Below are 20,887 nucleotides of genomic sequence, written 5' to 3' on the forward strand. Positions count from 1 at the left end.
AGTTGACTCCAGTACTTATCCAGTTAGTGAACCATCTAAATCTTCTTGCAGTTACAGTGTACTTGTGTCTGTATTTCCAATTTCTTATTTCTTCACTTAATTGCATAATAGAGGAAATGGAAGATTATCTTTGGGCTTAGTAACATTAAGTATTTTATATATAATCCAAGGAAACAGTCACCATTGAATTGCTAATTCCTCTGCTGATGAGCATGTTTTCCTTTCTCCCAAGAAGAGAGATTAGGCACTTTTATTAGAGGTGCTTGGGTCCTTTGAGCAATGATTTTTAACCATGGTGTCATGAAACCATCTTTCTCCCACACTCGCTGGTAGCTCTCACCTGCTCCTTTAGCATGCACGACTCTCTCTGGAATCCTCTCTCGGTCAAAGTGAGCCATCTCATCAGTGAAAACGACATCCTGAACAAGCAGGGGTCCGCGGGGCCCTGCTGTCATAACATTAAGTTTGTCTCCTACTGGATTACCAGCCCCGGTGGTCAGGACATCAGGTTTCTGGGAGAACAAGGAGAAAGAACAGATGAGTCAGGTCAACCAAGTTCTCACACTATCATAGGACACATCATTTTGCAACTTGTATACCCTCTGTCCATACTCTTTAAATTTGCCTTGTTCAAAGTACTGAAATATTACAAAAAAATGCCATTGCCTGAAATGTCTAGTCAGGTTTCAGAAACCTTGATAAGTCTCAATACCAAACTGCTAAGAAACCTGCTCTAAATGCAGAAAGATGGCTAAAAATATTGCCCACCTACTGGTGCCAGCTACAGATACAGCCACTGGGCTTTGGGTGAAAAGAGCTAATGCATTAAACACTTATTTACTAAATAAGAGGTGGGGCTGGAGAATGGACCATGAAAAGTAAATTTTAAAAATCATTTCTGAATAAAGGTACAAGACTGTAGAGAAGTTTCTAGAAAATAATAATATTCCAGTGTGGGCAGAGGAATTACCTGGTAATGTCCTCTGATCACAATGGTAACTTTATGTTCTAAGAAAGTAAAAATGGACATGCTAAGATTAAGGATTTTTCTTTAAAGAACCCAAGACAAAAAGGAATGAAAAGCAGCTATTTAATGCACCTCCTGGGAAGATAGATTCGAACTACATCTCTAAAAATTCTACAAAGTAGGCATCTCAAATTAATCACCTCCCCAGCTTTCCTTTTGTACTCTCCAGTAACAGAGTCAGGAACAAAGTATTCATTACGATTTACACTAAATGCACTCAACAACATTCAAAAAATATTTTTTGAGGGCCTACTATGTGACAGGCCTGTTCTAGGGGCTGGGCCTATGGAAGCAAACATCAAAATTCCTGCCCTCATGGGCAGGGATACATTCAATTATATTCAGTTGGTGGCACTGTGTGATATTATTTAAAGTAGTAAAAGTTAGAGATAGCTGAAATGTCCAAAAATAAAAGAACAATCAATTAATGATGATACATTCAAATTGTGCCACCATCAAAAATCTTAGCCACCAAAAATTTAAATAACAATGAAACTATTACAACATTTAGGTGATATAATAATTATAGCTCATTCTGTTCTTTCTATTTTCTTCTTCTTTTTCCTCCTCAAATAATTTTAAATCAGAAAGGGCTCTTCTCTATCTGATTATCAGTTTTTCAAATTATGTTTTTATGAAAATATGACTCACTCTCATGTAATAAGGAGATATAGTTCCGAAAGTATTTTTAATGAATATACCATATTACTGAACCACTATTTTGATTACTTTCAAAAAACTCCCTAAACTATGCCTACATTTCACTCACCTGTATAAACTTAGAGACAACTGAGATTTTTATTTGAAAGTATGCACAACATCTTGTTTTAGAATGACTTCACATAAAACATATATAATTATTTTTAAGAAGGGAGACCTTAGACAAGACTTCTCTACTCTCTTACTTCAAAGAAATAATTATAACTCAGAGGGAAAATTCTTCAAAGAATGAGGCATTATTGAGCACAGGCTCCTAAATGAATGTAAACCACCACATTTCATCACCAACTTGGGCAATTTTTACATCTCAAGATCTCTGAAATTGGAGTCTATCTTACAATACGTGGCATCTCTGCAATGAGCCAGGGTTTAGATTGGCCGAGTTTTTTCTTTCTTAGTAGTATGTGAAACCCTGGTGCACTTTACAATGAATGGCGCCTCAAATTGGATGAAAGCCCAGCCTTTAAAAAAAAAAAAAACAACTCAAATGCAGCTGTATTTAGTGCATCAATTCTTTTTTTCAAAATTGATAGTAAAACTGTGGCCACTAGTACAGTTTTGGGGTGCAAGAGTGTGTGCACCTGTGGTCCTGGAATATGGGGAAAAGGGACCTGGAAGAAGTGCAGAGGAGACAGAAAAGATCCCAGGACAGAGAACTGCAATATCCCCACAGGGCATGGCTGGGGCCTCCAAGTCAGTTCAGGCCGGCAGACTTGGAGAAGGAAGAATGGAGGACTCCACTAAAAGCATCCTATAGTTATGTTCAGGAGCCTGCGCCCTTGTTTTTGTAACAAGCAACAGAAAAAAGAATAACATCCCTCAATGCCTGCTTATAGCTCCCACTATAAGATGATGGAGGGGCTATATCCTGTCAAAAAGCAACCAACCCAAAGGCAAAGAAAGAATAGATGTAGTTGATGGTGTCTAATTTCTCCCTCCCCTCCGTGACTACCATTTCTGGAGCACCTACCAAATGCAAGGTTTTATCCGGGCTACCTTCAGACTCGTCATCACACTTAAGTCTCCCAATAACTCACTGAGGTAAATGTTATTATTGCCACTTAATGGGTGGTGCTGGGTGCCCCGTAAACGTCAGCAACTTCACACAAAGAGCTGAGTTGCAGCACAGGTTGACCTATTACATATAACAAGTGTGGATGAGCAAAGATAATCCCTCCAACTTGCTAATTATTGGGTTTTTTTTTTTAATTCCATGAACTATCATTTTAGAACTTTTTCAAAGATAGAAAACCTATTCTGTTGCCAGACAATTCTAAGAAAGCTCTCTCTCTCTCTCTCTCTCTCTCTCTCTCTCTCTCTCAGCAGCATTTGTACCTGTTAACATGTTTATATCTTGGTTTATATCTATCTGACTGCCATTACACATGATATTATACATGACATGCTTCTCCTAGACTGATCTACCTGCCCCCACCCCTGCCACCCCTAGAGCCGGCTCAAGAGTGCCTTCTGCACCCCCACAAAGCAAAATGCTTTGCCTGTTTACTGTTTTGCCTCTCTAGACAGTCCACTCCTTTTACATCTATATTCCCGACATTGGACATGTTGCTGAATATATCAACAAGGGCAAAATGAATGTGAGGATTGAAAATACAAATAAATTAAATTATGGTCCCATATGAAATGGGCAAGAAAGATTATTTCTAAGTAGGAGGAGGAAGCGGCAACAGCCTCTCTCCTCTCCTTTCATTTCCCTTCCAAAAAATAAAAAGTGGTTGAATTTATAACTTTAAATGCTGTGCAAACACCTTTAGACAAACTTGTTATGAAACTGCTGCAGAGACTGGCAAAGGTCTACTTTGGCTTGGTTAAAACTGGCACCAGGATAGTGAGTAGGAACTCAAAGTTAAAGGAAAATTCCATTTTGGCTTTGCTGTTTATATTTTTTGGCTGGAGCTAAAACATGAATGAAGAAATTTTTCTGGGCGGAGTAAGGTTGGCTTTCTCTTATGAAATATTTTATTAACGTAGCACACACTTATTACTAGTGCCCTTTGCTCATAGAAGTTCCAAGAACTTATAAAATATCATAGCAGGTAGGGGGGTTATAACAGGTAAGAAGGGTCAACCTGGGCCTCCCTGGAGGCGCAGGCAGTTAAGCACAGCGCTATGAAGCTGTCCACAGCCTCTGCAGTGCCGGTTCGATCCCCGCCAGCCTCAGAGCAACACACATGGTGAGCAGACCTCTCCTGTCTCGCCCGCTGCTCCCCTCGGCAGTGTATTTCAGCTCAGTCTGCCTGTTCTGTTCCCCATTCTGTCTCTGGTGAATCCTCTCACCCTCCCGCACATCTGGCCCCTGTACCCCAGCTCTTGTATAAATAAAAATAAATCTTTAAAAAAAAAAAAAAAAAGAAAGGTCAACCTTATGGTGAAGGTTTGAGTTGGAGGTTGTCGTGGTGAACTAATGTAGTGTACACAGACACTGAGTTATAAGGATGCACACCTGAAATTTATATAATGTTATAATGCAATCTTACTCCAATAAAAAATTAGAAAAAGAAAGCTATTGGTCAAACTATCCTTAACTTTCAATCCCAAAGGAATCATAATAACTTCCCATTGCAGAGAACAATACAGAATATACTTGGTATTTCCTAGTCAATTACTGCCGAAAACTGTACATCTATTCAACAAAAATTCACCATGTGCCTTACAGTGTGCACACCCATGTTCAGAAACCAAAGACTGACCTGTCCCCCAAGTGACTTGGGAGGGGGTGGCAGTGAAGTTCTCCTGTCTTCCTACCCTGACCCAGGAAGGGAATAGACTTCCCTGCCTAGGCACTTTAGGGAAAGGCCCCAGGCCTGCACAAAGCCTACAGCGTTTTCCCTTTGGGAAGTCAGCAGCAGTCTTGGGTACCACAGATTCCTCCTGCTGTCCTGGGGGTGGGCCTGGTAAACTCCAGAACTGCCAAAATGCACAGCATAAATTCAATTCGGGGGTGCAATTTCAGCAAGCCTCTTGGCCAAAGCCACATTTTCCAATCAAGTAATAAGCATGATGTTTAGATCCCCACCCCACCCATCTTGTTAACTCTTTGTTGATCTCTCAGCTTGGGTATGGGGAGGGGAAAAAGTGGGGAGGTCCTATTTATTAACCCACTCAAGCCTCAAAACAACAATAATAGCGCGTCATGCAGGTATTTTCCTATACTCCTTACTTGGGTTATCACATTTAATCCACCTCTCTGAAGTAAGTATTAGAAAAGGAAACTGAACACAGAGAGGTTATACCCCTTGCTCAAGGTCACCCACCTAAAAAGAAGACTCTGAATTTGAACCTAAGCAGACTGGCTCAAGGACCAAACTGCTAACTACAACACAATACTTCCTGTTAAAATGCACAGCTAACATATCCTGTGCAGACTCTATGTGCTGGGTAGTCAACACAATTTATATACATATAAATATAATAATTGACATGCATTTATTACAGAGATGAAGCCTCACCACAGCCCTTCAAGGTAAGGAGGATTTTTATCCCATCTTAAATATGGGGAGGCCAATGAGAAGGGAGGTGAAGAAACCTGCCCTAGTTGTCAAGCCACAATTTGGATCCTATGTGACTGTGAAACCTGGCCCTTCATTGATCACTAGATTAAACTAAACCACTCTCAACTTGTTTGTAACCACCATAAGGAAGCAAAAGAAAGACTAAAGAGATGTGTCAACCACGTCAATATGTAAACCTTACTTGAATTTGAACAGTGTTCAAAAAAACAGACGGGGCACTTATCCTTACTAGAAAAGCAACAAACCTAAGTTACCCCACGCCCTCCACCTAAGATACTAGCACTCAATAAAATAATAATATATAATGGAAAAAGTAGAGTCCAGAAAGAATAAGAAAAAAACAGTGTTCTTGATAAAGAACTAAACATCTTGGTAAACATGTTCAGTGAACCAAAGTAGAGGGCGAGCATCTATCACAGGCCATCTCAGCAGCCCTGAGACACAGCAGAAAGATCTTGCAGACAAGGGAAGAGCTGACTGTGCTTGTATTCAACTATTTGGCAGGAAAGGGAGCAAAAAATAGAAGAAAATCCAAAGTGATACCAAGGATCCCAGGAAAGAGAAAAGATACCAGGAAAGAGATCCCAGAAAAGAAGCAAGGATCCCAGGGGAGAAAAAGTTTCCATGCCAGGAAAAAAAAAAAAAATTGCCTTTGATATGGAAGACAAATGTGAGACTTCAAGGTCTTGCGCCTAGTGCTTGGAGCACAGACTGACTGAATAAGGTTCCTTCCCCACCCACATGGGAAATGTTTCTTTTTCAAGCAAGGCTGTTACCTAGTATTTTGTGCAAGAGTAAACATGTCATGTCTTTCCTCCTAGCTTGCAGAGTTGTCAATGTTTCCAGCAAGAAATTATCAAAACACTGTTTTTTTTTTTTTTTTCCTATAGAGGCATGTTTTATTTATTTATTTATTTGCTTGTTTGTTTGTTTTGTTTATACAAGCACTGGGTACAGTCAGAAGCGTGGGAGGGTGAGAGAATTCACCAGAGCCAGAGCGGGGAGCAGAGCAGGCAGAAGGACCAAAGTACACTGCTGAGGGGAGCAGCGGGCGGCAGGAGAGGTCTGCGCGCCATGTGGGGCCCTCCTCCGGTGGCCTGGGAGCAGCCGGGGATCGAACCAGCGCCGCAGAGGCCTCGGGCAGCTTCGCAACCCAGCCCTCAACCGCTGCGCCACCGGGGAGGCCCTCAAAACACTGTTAATGGTGTTCAATAAGCAAACATTTGGGATAATCCTATCAAAAATAAAACCTTTCAAATGTGCAGAATAATAGCTGTTGCCTAGGAGGGTTTCTCTGGCTTTCAGCAGTCTTTACTAGTGAGCGTGGAAGCACTGAGAACCAGCAGAGTCCTAACATATTTCAAGTAAGTTGGGAATAAGAGGAAGAAACAAGGATAATTGATCCACAAAAGTCAAAGATTCCTTTACTCCGTATAGTAAAAGCTACAGTAGTCACAGAAAGAAAATAAAGAACAAAAATGAGGGGGGAATTAATATCTACTTTTTCTACATTCTGCAATCAGCCTCTCTGTTCTTGTCTGGAGAAAAATAGAGAATGGTTTAGATGTTGGTTAATAAAAATGAACATTAAATTTTTTATTCCACTTCCCAAAAGGTCTGTTTCTCTCTCTTGCTCTCTGTCTCTCTCCCTCGTTCCCTCCCTCCCCCTCGTTATCAAGTTACCCTAAAAAGTACATAGCTTCTTAGACCCTGAGAGGCTCTGTCTTATGACACTGAGTAAGGCCAACCTCTCTCCTAAGCAATAAGGAAACCATCTAAAAAGTAAGACTTGAAATCTTTAAATTCTCCGGTTTTTATGGAATGAGCAGCTACCAGGTGAGCCTAAGTATCTCGACGGAAGAGCCCAGGCATTCAAAGCAATAAGCAATGAAGTCCCCATGAAGTTCCATTCGGAGTGAGCAGAAATTCCTGAAAACCAAACTCTCTCCTCTCAATGCATTTTGAGAGAAAGAGAAATCAAGATTTTTTTTTTAACTTTTCTCTTTTTTTTTCCTTCTTTTTTTTTTTAAGATTTATTTATTTATTTACACAAGCACTGGGTACAGTCAGAAGCGCGGGAGGGTGAGAGAATTCACCAGAACCAGAGCAGGGAGCAGAGCAGGCAGAAGGACCGAAGTACACTGCTGAGGGGAGCAGCGGGCAGCAGGAGAGGTCTGCGCGCCATGTGGGACCCTCCTCCCACGGCGGGGGAGCAGCTGGGGATCGAACCGGCGCCGCAGAGGCTGCGGGCAGCTTTGCAACCCAGTGCTCAACCATTGCGCCACCGGGGGGAGGCCCCGAGAAATCAAGATTTTTAAGAAATCAAGAAACCAAGTCCTACCTCTGAATAAATTTGATTCAATGCTCACTTTTGAAGATTATAAAACTCCCAATTCACTTGTCAGCAACAAAATCTTCCCACAAGAAGAAATCACCCAATAAAATTGCCTTTGCCTTGGCTGGCAATCTGGCTCCAAAAGAGGATACACCCAGCTCGGCATTCTGCCTCTGCTTCTTGAGGGAGGTGACAACTGGGGGACCTCATGGTGGTTCCAAAAGATAAAGCTCTCACTGTCAAGCACAAAATAAAAACCAATTGCACAGGGAGGAGAGCAGTGGCAAAGAGCTGACCTCATATATAAAAGCATTTGCCAAGTAAGGGAAGATAACATTTTTTTAAGAAATCCCATTACTGCTGTTACTGTCATAATTTTCTAGCAGAAAGAGCTTTTAATGTCAGAGGGTTAAAGGAATGTAAAGTTTTTTTTAAAAAAAAAAATCATGTCACTGATTCATTTCTATACCACATGTAAATAGGTGGCTCAACTTTCACCAAATATGCAATGTATGGTGTGACTAATGCAGTAGGGTCAGCTCCTAGACACAGCGCAGACTATATTTCCCAAGTTTCCTCACTGTTTGGTGTGGTCGTGAGACAGATTTCCAGACAGTGGAACAAGAGTGACCTACATCAATTCCAGCAATTCTCAATATGCCCCTCCGTCTTCTTTACCTTCTGTGACAGAACAGTGACACCCAAGTCAAATATTGAAAAAGGGAGAGCCTCCATCAGCCTGGAGCCTCAGCCTGGAGCCCTCAATAACTATGGGGAGCAAAATACTCATTCCCCCCTTTAAATTCAAACCACTCTGGCCCACAAGGTAAGAGAGAGACATATATTTCTAATATGTTTACACCATCATCTATTTGGGGATCTTGTATCACAGTACATAGCCACATATGATTTAATCCAAAATATCGGTTATGAATCAAAAGACCAGCAATCAAATTTTTTAAAGGATAAAGATTTGAATGGATCTATCAAAGGAAACATACCAATGGGCTATAAGCATATGAAGAGATACTCCGCATCACAGGTGTACAGAGCCAATGAATTAAAAGTACAGTAAGACACCAGTTCACACCCACAGAACAGGTAAAATTTAAAGACCAGTAACACCAAAAGTTGGCAGGAGGTGACAAAGCAAACTCTTGTATAATGTTAATGGATTATAAAATGGTACAACCACTTTGGAAAGGTATTAGCAATTTCTCATAAGTCACACACCCTATGACCCAGCAATTCTTACTCCTCGGTATTTCCTAAGAGAAACAGAATCATATATGCATAAAAAGATGTGTAGGACTTTTCAGAGCAGCTTTATTAATAGTAGCCAAACTCTGGAACTAGCCCAGGTGTCCAGCAACAAAACAAATAGATAAATACCTATTCATACAATGGAAAACCACTCAGTAATAAAAAGAACAAACCACTGATGTATCCAACCTGAATGAATCTTAAAGCATCTTTCCTTTTTTTAATCTTAAAACATTCTTGCTAAAGAGGAGCTACACAAAAAAAGGTACATAAATTGATGGTTTAAAAAAAAATTAACCCTGAGGCCTCTCTGGTGGCGCAAGGGGTTAAGCACCACACTATGAAGCAATCCACAGCCTCTGCAGCACGAGTTCGATCCCAGCCAGGGAGCAACCCACATGGCGCAGCAGACCTCTCCTGTCTCGTCCGCTGCTCCCCTCAGCAGTGTATTTCAGTATATCCGCCTGTTCTGCTCCCCACTCCATCTCTGATGAATCCTCTCACCGACCCGCATCTCTGGCCTATACCCCAGTTCTAGTATGCATAAATAAATAAATCTTAAAAAAAAAAAATCAACCCAGAGCAAGATCGCAGGGATTACAGGAAATGAGTAGGACTAGCCAGGGTGATGTCATTCTTCTATATCTTGATAAGATAATGGGATTCACAGGTATATATATTCATTAAAATGTTACAGAGTAGAACATTTAACATCTTTGCATTTCGTACTGTATAAAATTACCTTGAAACCATACATAAACATTGAACTCTGTTCATTTGTATGCTTAGTGTCAGGGGCAAAGCCTATTAACTTACTCTGAAATCAGCCCCCACAAAAAGGGGTTCATGACTGTACAAAAAGACAAATGAAATTAACATATGATAAAGTATATATAGTAAGATGTTCACTGTAGAATCTACATGGTGGGTCTATGCGTATACACTGCACACAATTCTTTCAACTCTTCTGTATGTTTGAAATTATTTATAATAAAAAATTGGAAAATTATATAGACTGTGACACATGCAAAATTCCTTTGGGAGGGTCTTGGGAAGAGGCATGACCTCAAAGAAATAAGCAGTTTACACTCAGAGCTGCTAAGGATGAGGAACAAGACATCAATGTGACTCAAAGAAGGACGATTTACACAGTGCAGAGACACCACAGACAGAGGGGAGAGCAGTATTTCAACTATTATAGATGTGCTTTGTGAGTGCACTGTTTCTCAAATGAACAAGTAGGTTCAGTAAATTAACAGCAGAATCTTAATGATTTAACAACAGTTAATGATTCCCTCAAACAATGAAGAAGTCAGCTAGTCTTCGAATAAAGAGGAGTCCTTTAAAAATCAGTAAGTTTTGTTACATGAAAAACTATCCAGATTTTTCCCAATTCACCGACTACTCAAGAAAACTTCAGTGTGAGTCAGGACTTAGCAATAACTCAGTCTGGAGAGCCTGGATTCCAAAAGCTGAGTTCTAATCTTGACTCTGCCACTAAACTGCATGCCTTGCTTAATAAGACTCTACAACTCACAAAAAAAAAAAAAAAGACACCGAACTACCCAAGAAACATATCACAAAGGACAGAATGAGAGATTTTCCAAGTCCCTAGAGGAGAATGGAATCCATGGACACTGACTATTAACACCCTCTCTCATGAACACTATGGTTTTAAGCAAGAGCACTGGGCAGAATGAGGAAAAGCACAGCCCTAGTCTCTCTCTGCTATTTACCAGCAGCTATGGGAACTGGGCTAGTCCCTTACACCCTCTAGGCCAATTTGAGGCAAGAACACTCTGACTAGACGCTTTCTCTTCTAATTCAACTACCTTAGGATGCCCGTTAAGTTTCTTCACCCCTGGGGACAGGACTGAAATGCTTCACCCACTGCCGGTGGGCTAAATCCTACTCATCAGTAAAGCCCTTGCTCAGATGTCACCGCTTTGGGGAGCCTGTAAGCCAAGTCAGGGACTCCCTTTACACCTTACAGATAATCTGTATTAAGAGTCAGTCTGCCTGTTCTGTTCCCTGCTCTGCCTCACCCCCTGCATCTCTGGCCTGTACCCCAACTCTTGTATGCATAAATAAATAAATCTTTTAAAAAAAAAAAAAAGAGTCCTCAACACAGTGATGGTAATCAACTGTTGATTACCGTAGTCAAGTCTACAAAACCAGACCTTGAGCTTCTCAACGTAGTTTGGACATCATTAGAACTTATTATACACCTGTCCCAGCACGGGACCCATCACATGCAGGTTCTCAAATACAAAGCGTGAAGAAATGCACCAACCAACCCCTAATGTAGCTTCCAGCTCTAACATGCCAGACTTGACGTTTTTAAGTGCAAAGAAATAGTGGCGACCAACATTATTTTGCTTGAAGAAATGCACCAACCACCCCCTAATGTAGCTTCCAGCTCTAATATGCCAGACTTGACGTTTTTTAGTGCAAAGAAATAGTGGCTACAAACATTATTTTGTCCACTCGTGTCATGCTGTGCGTACTAAGTAGTAGTCACCGCCACAACTGCTGGGCACATCGAGATGGTAAAACACTGTCCCTGCCCCCACGGCACGAGCAAATACTAAAACTTGCAGTTATTGTTCGAACAACAAGGTTAAAGCTAGAGCTGTTCTCACTTCCCCCAAACTTCTTTCCTTGCAGCTGCAGCTCTCTGCTTCTTTCCCCCACTCGCCTTCATTACGCCCCTAAAACTGTGACCTCTGCCCTAGCTGGCAAAAGTGCAAATTTCAGAGCCAAACACGCGCGCCCCGCCACTGACAAGTCCCGCAGGCCCAGCAACCTCTCCCCGCCTCCCCGGGAATGAAACCGTCCATCTGCACCTCCCCCCGCCGCCCGCGATCGGTGGTACAGCCCCCCCACCCCCACTCCCAAAGCGCCCCAAAATCCAGGGCCGTTATCGCGGACACCCAGGCTTCGTGCGTGACCCTCGGGCGGGCCCCGAGCGCGCGGGGTGCACCTGCGAGGCCCGCTGCTCCTTCCAGTTCTTCATCTGGTCGCTGGCCGGGTCCCGGGAGTCCGCCATGGTGTCGTGTCCGATCGGCGTCACAGAACGTCGCCGGCGACCTCCACGCACGCGTCTCACCCTTTACAGGCGACCAGAACTACCGCCCTGCGGCTAAAGTAGGCGACGCCGACCCGGCCGGCCCCGCCCCGCCCCGCCCCCTCGGGAGGCGCCTTCTGATTGGCCGCCTGGAGGCGCGGCGACGCCAAGGAGGGGAGGGGTAGGGGGGCGAGGAGCAAGGACTCCGGAGGGAGGGGGGCCCTGGGCTGGGAGCGTCTGGGATTGGCTTGGCGTGCCCCGCCTCCCCGCTCCACACCCCTTAATCGAAGGACCCAGAACGAGGCCCCACCTCTGGGGACCTGACTTGGGCCCCTAGTTATCTGCATCCCTCTGGCCCCCTTGGCACGCTGCGGTTAGTGGCCATTTGTACTGAGGAAACGCTTAACCCCTGCTGAGCTGGGCTTTGGCGTCTGTAAATATGTCTCAGCTCTCTAAAAGTCAGAACTCCTGGGTTGAATTCCTATGTGCAATGTGAAGCTTTGGCATACCCTAATGTAAATATTGCGACAAGGATGGGTGGAGTTTGGAATAAATAAATGCAAGCACTGATTCTGCAATTAAGTATAAGCATTAATTTTAGTCTCAAATGTTACTCTTTTTTTCTTTATCACGAATGATATGCACAGAAAAATGTGCCTTAAAAAAAATGAAAGAAACATTGGCAAGTTCTTAGTGGTCTTAATAATGTAAAATCCAAGGAAGAGAGTCCCATATTTTGAGTATCTGCTGGGTACTAGGCACTGCCAGATGGTTGCCAGGTTATTTAATTTAATCTTCACAGCAATCCTTTGATGAATGTTTTGTTATATTCCATCTTTAATGCAAAGAATCTGAAGCTTAAGAGAGGTGAAGAAACTTGCCTAAAACTTAAAAGCTAGCTAAATGTCAGAACTTGGGCTTCTGATTTCAGAGCCTGGACCCTGAATCACTGTTATCCTGCCTTTCTCAGAGGAAGACCCTACCAGATATCTAAGAAGATACCTTACTATTCAACAGATTCTGTTTCTGAGTACATGATATGTTGATAGTACCACAGGGCCATTTTATTACCAAGAACTAAATAAAACAGACAACTTTTGCACTAACCTTCAGTGAGCCTTTCCTATTACTGATGCACAGAGAGTGAAGGTTTTTTGGGGAATGGGTGAGTTGGAGTCAATATACACACATATATTATGGGGTCAGGATTTATATATATATATGTGTGTGTGTGTGTGTGTGTGTGTGTGTGTTTGTGTGTGTATACATAGATACACATATATACATATCCTTATAAAAAAAAAGTTGTATATTTTGCATTTTGGCATGATTGTGTATCAGAATATCCTATGTGGGGTATATATCCATGGTTCCTGAAATCTCTCTGTTCCCTAGCTAAACCCCCATTTCTGCTGTTTGTTCCACCTCTCTCTGTCCTAACTCACTGCATTCCCTCTGGATGTCTGAGCTCTAATTCTTCCCTTTCCTGTATTTTCCAGAAGCAAGAACACAATTTTTCTTTCCTTTCTATCTCTACCCACATTATTTATCTCAGGAGAAGGCAGAACAAGTGATTATGCTCCTCTGCTGACTCCACCACTTCCTAGCTGTGAGATCTTAAGCAAATTAGTTAGCCTCTCATGCCTCGGTATTTTCCTACATAAAATCAATGTAATAATAGTGCCTACCTCACGGAGTATTAGTGGAGTAATACAGTTTAAACACTGGCTGGTACTTAAAAGCTCTTATAACTCCTCTTCTTTTTCTCTCTTAACACTTTCTTAACTTTCTCATGAATTATCACTTTCTAGGCTTTTGCCCTAATTACTTAAGATGGTGTGATTTCCTGCCTTACTAGTCAAAAACAGCTTAACTTAGATAGGCATGTACTTGGGAAGAGGTATTCAGCTCTGGTGTGCATTGGAAAGGTAACAAGTTGGTTTCTTTAAAAACTGTAGTAATGTACTTCCCCAAATTTTGGCCCCAGATGAAGAATTTTGAAACATTCCATGTCTTCAAAGAGCTATGTTAAAAAGTAAAATATTTACTAAGGAGTTAAAAAGTAAGATATTTAGTAAGTTATTGACTAGTTTGTTGTTATAATCAAATGGATTGAGTGCCCCCCAACTCCCTTTCAGTTGCTAGGGTTTATCTGTAAATAACATGATAGATACAAATATGCCATCATCTTCAAAGCTCTCAAATTTTACGTTTGATTTTTTTTTTCAATAAAACGACATATGATGGGTGGTCATATGATGTAGACATTTCAGATGTTCTTGATTTTACAAAGTGTGATATTAAAGACTTCAGTGATAAAAGTTTAATTTTCAAGTTCTTTGGAAAAGTAACCCACAAATTTGTCTTTAATGCCCTTTATTTTTTTCTTCACTACGCTAAACATAATAGTAGAGACACTATTAACTGTGTGATTTATATGATGTTTTTGCTATCCACTCCATCCACACTGCCACTAGAGTTTAAACTCCACAAGGGCAGGGACCATGCTCTCTGTTGTACTCCTGCCCACCTAGAATTTATTCAACATTAACTCTGCAATGGATTGTTATCAGCTTTTTGTGTTGATTTGCCTAGTTAACTCTCCCATCAACTCTGTAAGTACAGGTTTTATTCATAAAGAACTTGAATAAATAAATTGCCCAGGGCCTCCCTGGTGGCGCAAGGAGTTAAGTCTCAGCACTATGAAGCTATCCTCAGCCACTGCAGACAGAGTTCGCTCCTTGGCCAGGGAGCTAATCCACACGGCGCAGCAGACCTCTCCTGTCTCCCCACTGCTCCCCTCAGCAATGTATTTCGGTATATCTGCCTGTTCTGTTCCCCACTATGACTCTAGTGATCCTCTCACCTCCTACCCTGCAACTCTGGCCTATACTCCAGTTTTTATATGTATAAATAAATAATTTTTTAATTAAAAAAAAAAACTTGCCCAAGGTTGTACAATTATTCGGAGAAAGAGTCGGGATTCTAGCCCTATTCGCTCATCTCCAGAGTCCATGGTTTGTTGAATAAATAAATGTTGAAAGAATCAAACTAATCATTTTTTTCATTAACTAAGCTAAATAATCAACAAAGTAAATAAAAAGAGACTAGAGTCATGTATTGACCTTTGTTCTTTTTATAAACATTGTCCTGTGGGGTTTTTTCTGTTTCCTTTACTGTTGTTTTTTTCTATTTCCTTTACTGTTGGTTTATATTTTAAAGGAAATTTTTCCAATGATAGATAAATGGAAAAACAAGACAGTTTCAAATCATGTCCTATCCTGTATGTTGACATAAGCTTTATGCTTACAAGTAATGACAAATGAATTTATATTGCTTACATAGGTAGAGTTTATTCATCGGTTTAATGACTATAATTTCGTTTAACTGAAAACACTTCTAAAAATCAACTCTTCTTTAAAATCAAAACCTGTTTGGCTCCCAAAGATAATTCCAAATTTTGGTTCGGTGACAAATTTGTTCCCAGATTTATTTATATTTATGTTTACGTTTATTAATATAAACACATAAGCATTTTTTTAGGTATTGAATAAAACTGAATCATGGAAAATGCCATTCTCTTGATTATTCAAGAAATAAATAAACCTAAGGAAAGAAAATATCCTGGCACAAAACACAATGTCATAGTCCAGATCTAAAACCAAGCTTACAAAATAGACCATCTAAAAAATGTTGAAGAGAAATGCTGGTCCCTCAGCTTTTGCTGTTCACAGAACTTCTATAGGCAAATTTTCTTTCATCAGTGTTTGGAAGAAAAGAATGACTCGAATTAATTGTGTCTTGTTGGATGACATGTATACCAAGCAGAAGGAGGAAAGACATTAACTGAGATATTTATTTATTTCTAGTCTGATTCCATCCACCCTCTGAAAGGCTGGGGATGTTCTGCATATTTCAATGCAATTCTCTTCACTCTGACCTTGTGAAGTAAAATTGAAGAGAAGGGGAACAGAGAGAAATGAACACAACGTAAGGAAAAGAGATGGGTTCCCATCCAGAGTGTCCTTGAAAGAAGGGCAGTGGACACCACCACTGCTAGTTGAGTCCAACCCACCCCACCTGTGCTAGCAGGAGAGGAAGTAGAAGTTCCCTTTGGAAGTAACCATGGTTTTATGTGTGGCAGAGGCATACACCCTCTGCTCGCCTGTTGTGCTGTCCGCCTTTCCCCCTGCCTTAATAAGAATAATTACTTAGGAGGAAGCAGCCCCGGTGTCTCTTAGGGCCTGAAAAGGGCCATAGTTGGAACTATCCTAAGGGGAAATTCCATGTGTCTTTTCTTCCCCGGGTCCCAGTCACTGTGACTGAACTGGGTGTTTAAGAAAAAGAAAACACAGGAACCAGAATTTGGACTTTGTTCTTAACTTTTTTTTTTTTTTTTTAAGTAATGTGTGCTTACTAATGGAAGATTGGAAAATGCAGAATAAAATATACAATAAACAATCATTTATAGGTGGCTATAAAAATCTTTCTATTCATAACTTCTTTTTAAGATTTATTTATTTATTTATACAAGAACTGGAGTACAGTCCAGATGTGCAGGAGGGTGAGAGGATACACCAGAGACAGAGCGGGGAACAGAACAGGCAGACTGATGAAATACACTGCTGAGGGGAGCAGCTGGCGAGACAGGAGAGGTCTGTCGCCATGTGGGACCCTCGCCATGTGGGACCCTCGCCGGCGGCCAGGGATCAAACCAGCGCTGCAGAGGCTGCAGACAACTTCACAGCGCTGCGCTCAACTGCCTACGCCTCCGTGGAGGCCCGATAAAAAATCTTGCTTACCGACATTTTCTCTCATGTGTATCTAATGTGTATGGTGTGTGTGAGAGGTGCGGGGGCATCTGCTCCCCAGCATGATGACTGGCCCCCACCATGGGGCTAAAGAACCCCCTGTGCCTCACACCATGGGGCTGAAGATTCCCGGCGTCTCACACCGTGGGGCTGAAGATCTTGTCATAACCTGCACATGTTCTCTACCTTTTGTTCTTGGCCCAGGAGCAAAAAACCTATTTGCGAAGTCAAAGTTCTGGTTAAACATTGATTTGGGTTAAGGCACACTGGAGGAGACTAGGTGGGTAAGCATGCTCAACAAAACACGCTGAGGGGTCTTCCCTAGGGCCTCGCCTGGTGGCGCAGCGATTGAGCGGTGGGCTGTGAAGCTGACTGCAGCCTCTGTAGCGCCGGTTCGATCCCCGGCGGCAGGCGAGGGGCCCACATGGCACAACAGACCTCTCCTGTCTCGCCCACTGCTGCTCCCCTCAGCAGTGTATTTCCTCAGTCTTCCTGTTCTGTTCCCTGCTCTGGCTCTGGTGAATTCTCTCTCCCTCCTGCACCTCTGACTGTACCCAGCGCTTGTATAAATAAATAAATAAATCTTTAAAAAAAAAAAAAAAAAACACTGAGAATTTGTTTTAAGCTCCAGACCCTTATGCCTTTTAGAAGTTTAGTTGAAACTTGATGATTTAAGAGAATGAGAGTCCGGTAAACAGAAGACACTACTGATTAATAACGCTGCTGACTCCATGCTGCTGACTCCCAACTGGAGGCTATAAAGATATAGTCTTTAATGTCACAACTTCAGCGAAAGGATGTGCACTGATGTTTATCCCCTGTTTTAAATGCTTGACTAACCTAGTAATGAAGTTAAGTATAATTCTTTTATCCATTAACCCTAAAGGTCACCTCTTCCTTAGAATACAGATAAGCCCCAGATGTCCATGGGAAAGGAATATACTGATTGTCTCTGCTTTGCTTCAATGCATATACTGATGTTATCTCATGCTTGCCTCAGTGTATAAGTAAAGACCTGCTGAGACCCTCAGCAGGAGATACTTGCACAAGCACTTGTGTGTGTGTGTGCCTCACTTTCTCCGATTGCGCTGAAGCTGTCGTCCCATCCTTCAGGAACCCCTGACACTCAGTCTGCTGTGGCTGGCTCCCAGCAGAGAGGGAGGGGGAGGGAGATTTATAATGGCTGTTAACTTTCACTAGGAGAGTTTTAATAAGTGGGCAAGATGAAATGTGGTTATTTGGGGATAACGGATACTTGAAATTCAAGGTATATAAATTTAGGCAGACACCTAGGACATGTCCTGAGTAGGGACAAGAGTAGGGGCTGTTTTATAGAGGGCAAAAGAAGGATACACTAGTGGAGAAAGAGGAATCACAGGTACATATATGGTCAGTTGGAGGGTTCACATAGTAAAAGTAAGTGAAAGATCACTTTATCTGTTTTGTCAAACAGGATATTTTTGTTCTTACTGCCTTCTTGGAATCTTGGTATTGGGGTCCATCCAGGGGCTTGACCCCATTTAGAGGGGACAGGAAAGCAACCATATCTGCACCGGAGACCAGCTTTCGGCAAAATGTCGTGTCAGGGGTTCCCGAAAGGATGAGAAGGCGTCAGCGAAATGTTAAGGGCTGAGGGGAAGGAGATGAGGTAGATGAGGAGACACTGACACTCGGTGAGGTGCAAGTTTCTTCTACTGAGGGGCTCAGCAGGCCTTTATTTATATATTTTTTGCAAGCAGTGAGATGACATCATCATATGCATAGAAACAAAGCAGAAACAATCAGAGCATCCCTTAGACTTTTTGTTGCTATGTGCCTTCCGCAAGAAGGCAACCTTCAAGGTTGAAAAACTAAGCCTTACACTAAAACTCATTATTTCAGCTAGACCATTGCCTAGGACAGCCGATAGCTGCAGGTACACTCCTATCAGCTAAAGCCAAAGCATCAAAAGACTCTTCTATTCATATGGCCTTTAGCCGGAAACTAGTTGCTTTTTGGTTATCAGCTAACAGGATGTTCTACCTAGAAACTTCTTAACACAATTAACTTCATTTAAAAACTTTCCTAAGAAACTCCTAAAAAGCAAAGGAAGGACTTACTATAATTATTGTGTTATATTGCTTGTCAGGCATGTACAATAAATTGTCCTCCATTGTCAAGTGGGCCAAATTGTTTAGTAACTAATTTCTAAACAGATATTTTTCCGTGCCATTTACTTACAGTATGCTGATACGTATAATTTATTGCCTAATGTACTTTCTGATAAATTTTTCTCTTTTTATGACCAAGAACAAAAAACAAAGGGATGTTAGATCTTCAGCCCCACGGTGTGAGGCTCTTTAGCTTCCACCCCACGGTGTGAGGCCCTTTTTCTTAGCTGCTTGCCAGTATCTTATCTGGCTGGGGCAACAAGGGCCCCTGCAGCACTTACTGCCTTCTTGGAATCTTGGTATTGGGGTCCATCCAGGGGTTTGACCCCATTTAGAGGGGACAGGAAAGCAACTATATCTGCAGTGGCTTGCTCTGGTCCATTTAGTATGATTCCAGGGAAGTCAAATGTCCACAGATCGTGTAGACTAAGACTCAAACACTGATGTTTGATTCAGTGTGATTTTGTTATAATGTTCATGGAAAAAAAAAAACCAACCCCATCTGGAATTGAATGAAACAGTTATGGGAGAACGTGCTTTCTTTATAGATCATTGGCTTAAAATCACAGTTCCTGAGACCCTATCAACAATGTTGACTACTTTCTCTACAATGGTGTGTCCTGTCTCTTAAAAATTTTTCAAAACAGAAAGGAAATCCCCTGCACTGTTGGTGGGAGTGTAAACTGGTCCAACCACTATGGAGAGCTGTGTGGAGATTTCTGGACCTACTAAACATAGAGCTCCCATATGATCCAGCAATTCCACTCCTAGGTATTTACCCAAAGGACACAGAAACGTCAATTCCAAAGAGCACCTGCACCCCTATGTTTATAGCAGCACTATTTACAATAGCTAAGCTTTGGAAACAACCCAAATGCCCAAAAATAGATGACTGGATCAAGAAGATGTGGTACATATACACCATGGAATATTACTCAGCATTCAAAAAAGATAAACACATGCAATTTGCAGCAACATGGATGGAGCTGGAAGGGATCATGCTCAGCGAAATAAGCCAGAAAGAAAAAGAAAAATACCGGATGGTCTCACTCATAGCAGGAATCTAGAAAATCTAAATAAGGGACCAGGAAAAAGAATAACTATAAGAAAGAAAATATCAAAATCAACAAACAACTATGAACCAGAGACACTCTATGGGGGGTGGGGGGTGGGGAAAGGAGTGCTTGGGGTCAAAATAAGGGGGTTGTAATTGTATGGGGAATAAAAAATAAAATTTATATAAAAAAAACTTTTTCAAAACATTTTATTTCATCTGAATTTCATATGGTACATTCTTATTGCTTGCTTGAACCTGTTGCTCCAATAGAAATTCTTTTTTTCTAATTTATTTTTATTTTTTAAAGATTTATTTATTTATACATACAAGAGCTGTGGTGTAGGCCAGAGGTACAGGGGGTGAGAGGATTCACCAAAGACAGAGTGGGGAGCAGAACAGGTGGACTGACTGAAATACACTGCTGAGGGGAGCAGCGGGCAGCAGGAGAGGTCTGCACGCCATGTGGGACCCTCGCTCCATGGCCGGGGAATGAACCAGCGCTGCAGAGACCGGCAGCTTCGCAACCCGGTTCTCAACCCTGGGCCACCAGGGAGGCTCACACCTCTTTAGGGTATCCTGTACTGCACAGACTGCCCTGGCAATAAGTGTGACTCCTCTGAGGCCACATTGTAACAAACAAGTACCAACCACTGTCCTAAACCAGAACTTCCTGTTCTATACAACCATCTTCTCAAACATATTTCATTTATTTATTTTAGAAACATTTATATCACTCCTACTATGTTGCCGGCTCTGCTCTAAAGTGATTGGCCAACATTAACCCATCCAGTCCTTATAAAAGCCCTATAAGTTATGAACTTTCATTATCTCCACTCTACATATGGGGATGCTGAGGAGTAGAAAGGTTAAGTAATCTCCCAAAGTCACATAGTTAGTTAGTGAAGGGGTCAGATATCCACCAGG

General features: G+C 41.8%; 1 protein-coding gene across 1 annotated transcript in view; it reads right to left on the minus strand.

Annotated features, from left to right (window-relative positions):
- Positions 1-12,038, minus strand: part of CAT (catalase) — a 30,894-nt gene extending 18,856 nt beyond the window's left edge. The window contains exons 1-2 of the mRNA XM_037522476.2: positions 11,862-12,038; positions 341-512 (exon numbers count right to left, since the gene is read on the minus strand). Of these exons, the coding sequence (XP_037378373.1) occupies positions 341-512; positions 11,862-11,927 (238 nt within the window). The 5' untranslated portion in view covers positions 11,928-12,038. The remainder of the gene's footprint in view (positions 1-340; positions 513-11,861) is intronic.
- Positions 12,039-20,887: the final 8,849 nt, after the last annotated feature.

Source organism: Talpa occidentalis, unplaced genomic scaffold (genome assembly GCF_014898055.3).
Source record: "Talpa occidentalis isolate TD23 unplaced genomic scaffold, MPIMG_talOcc4v2.1 talOcc4.3, whole genome shotgun sequence".
Lineage (NCBI taxonomy): Eukaryota > Metazoa > Chordata > Mammalia > Eulipotyphla > Talpidae > Talpa > Talpa occidentalis.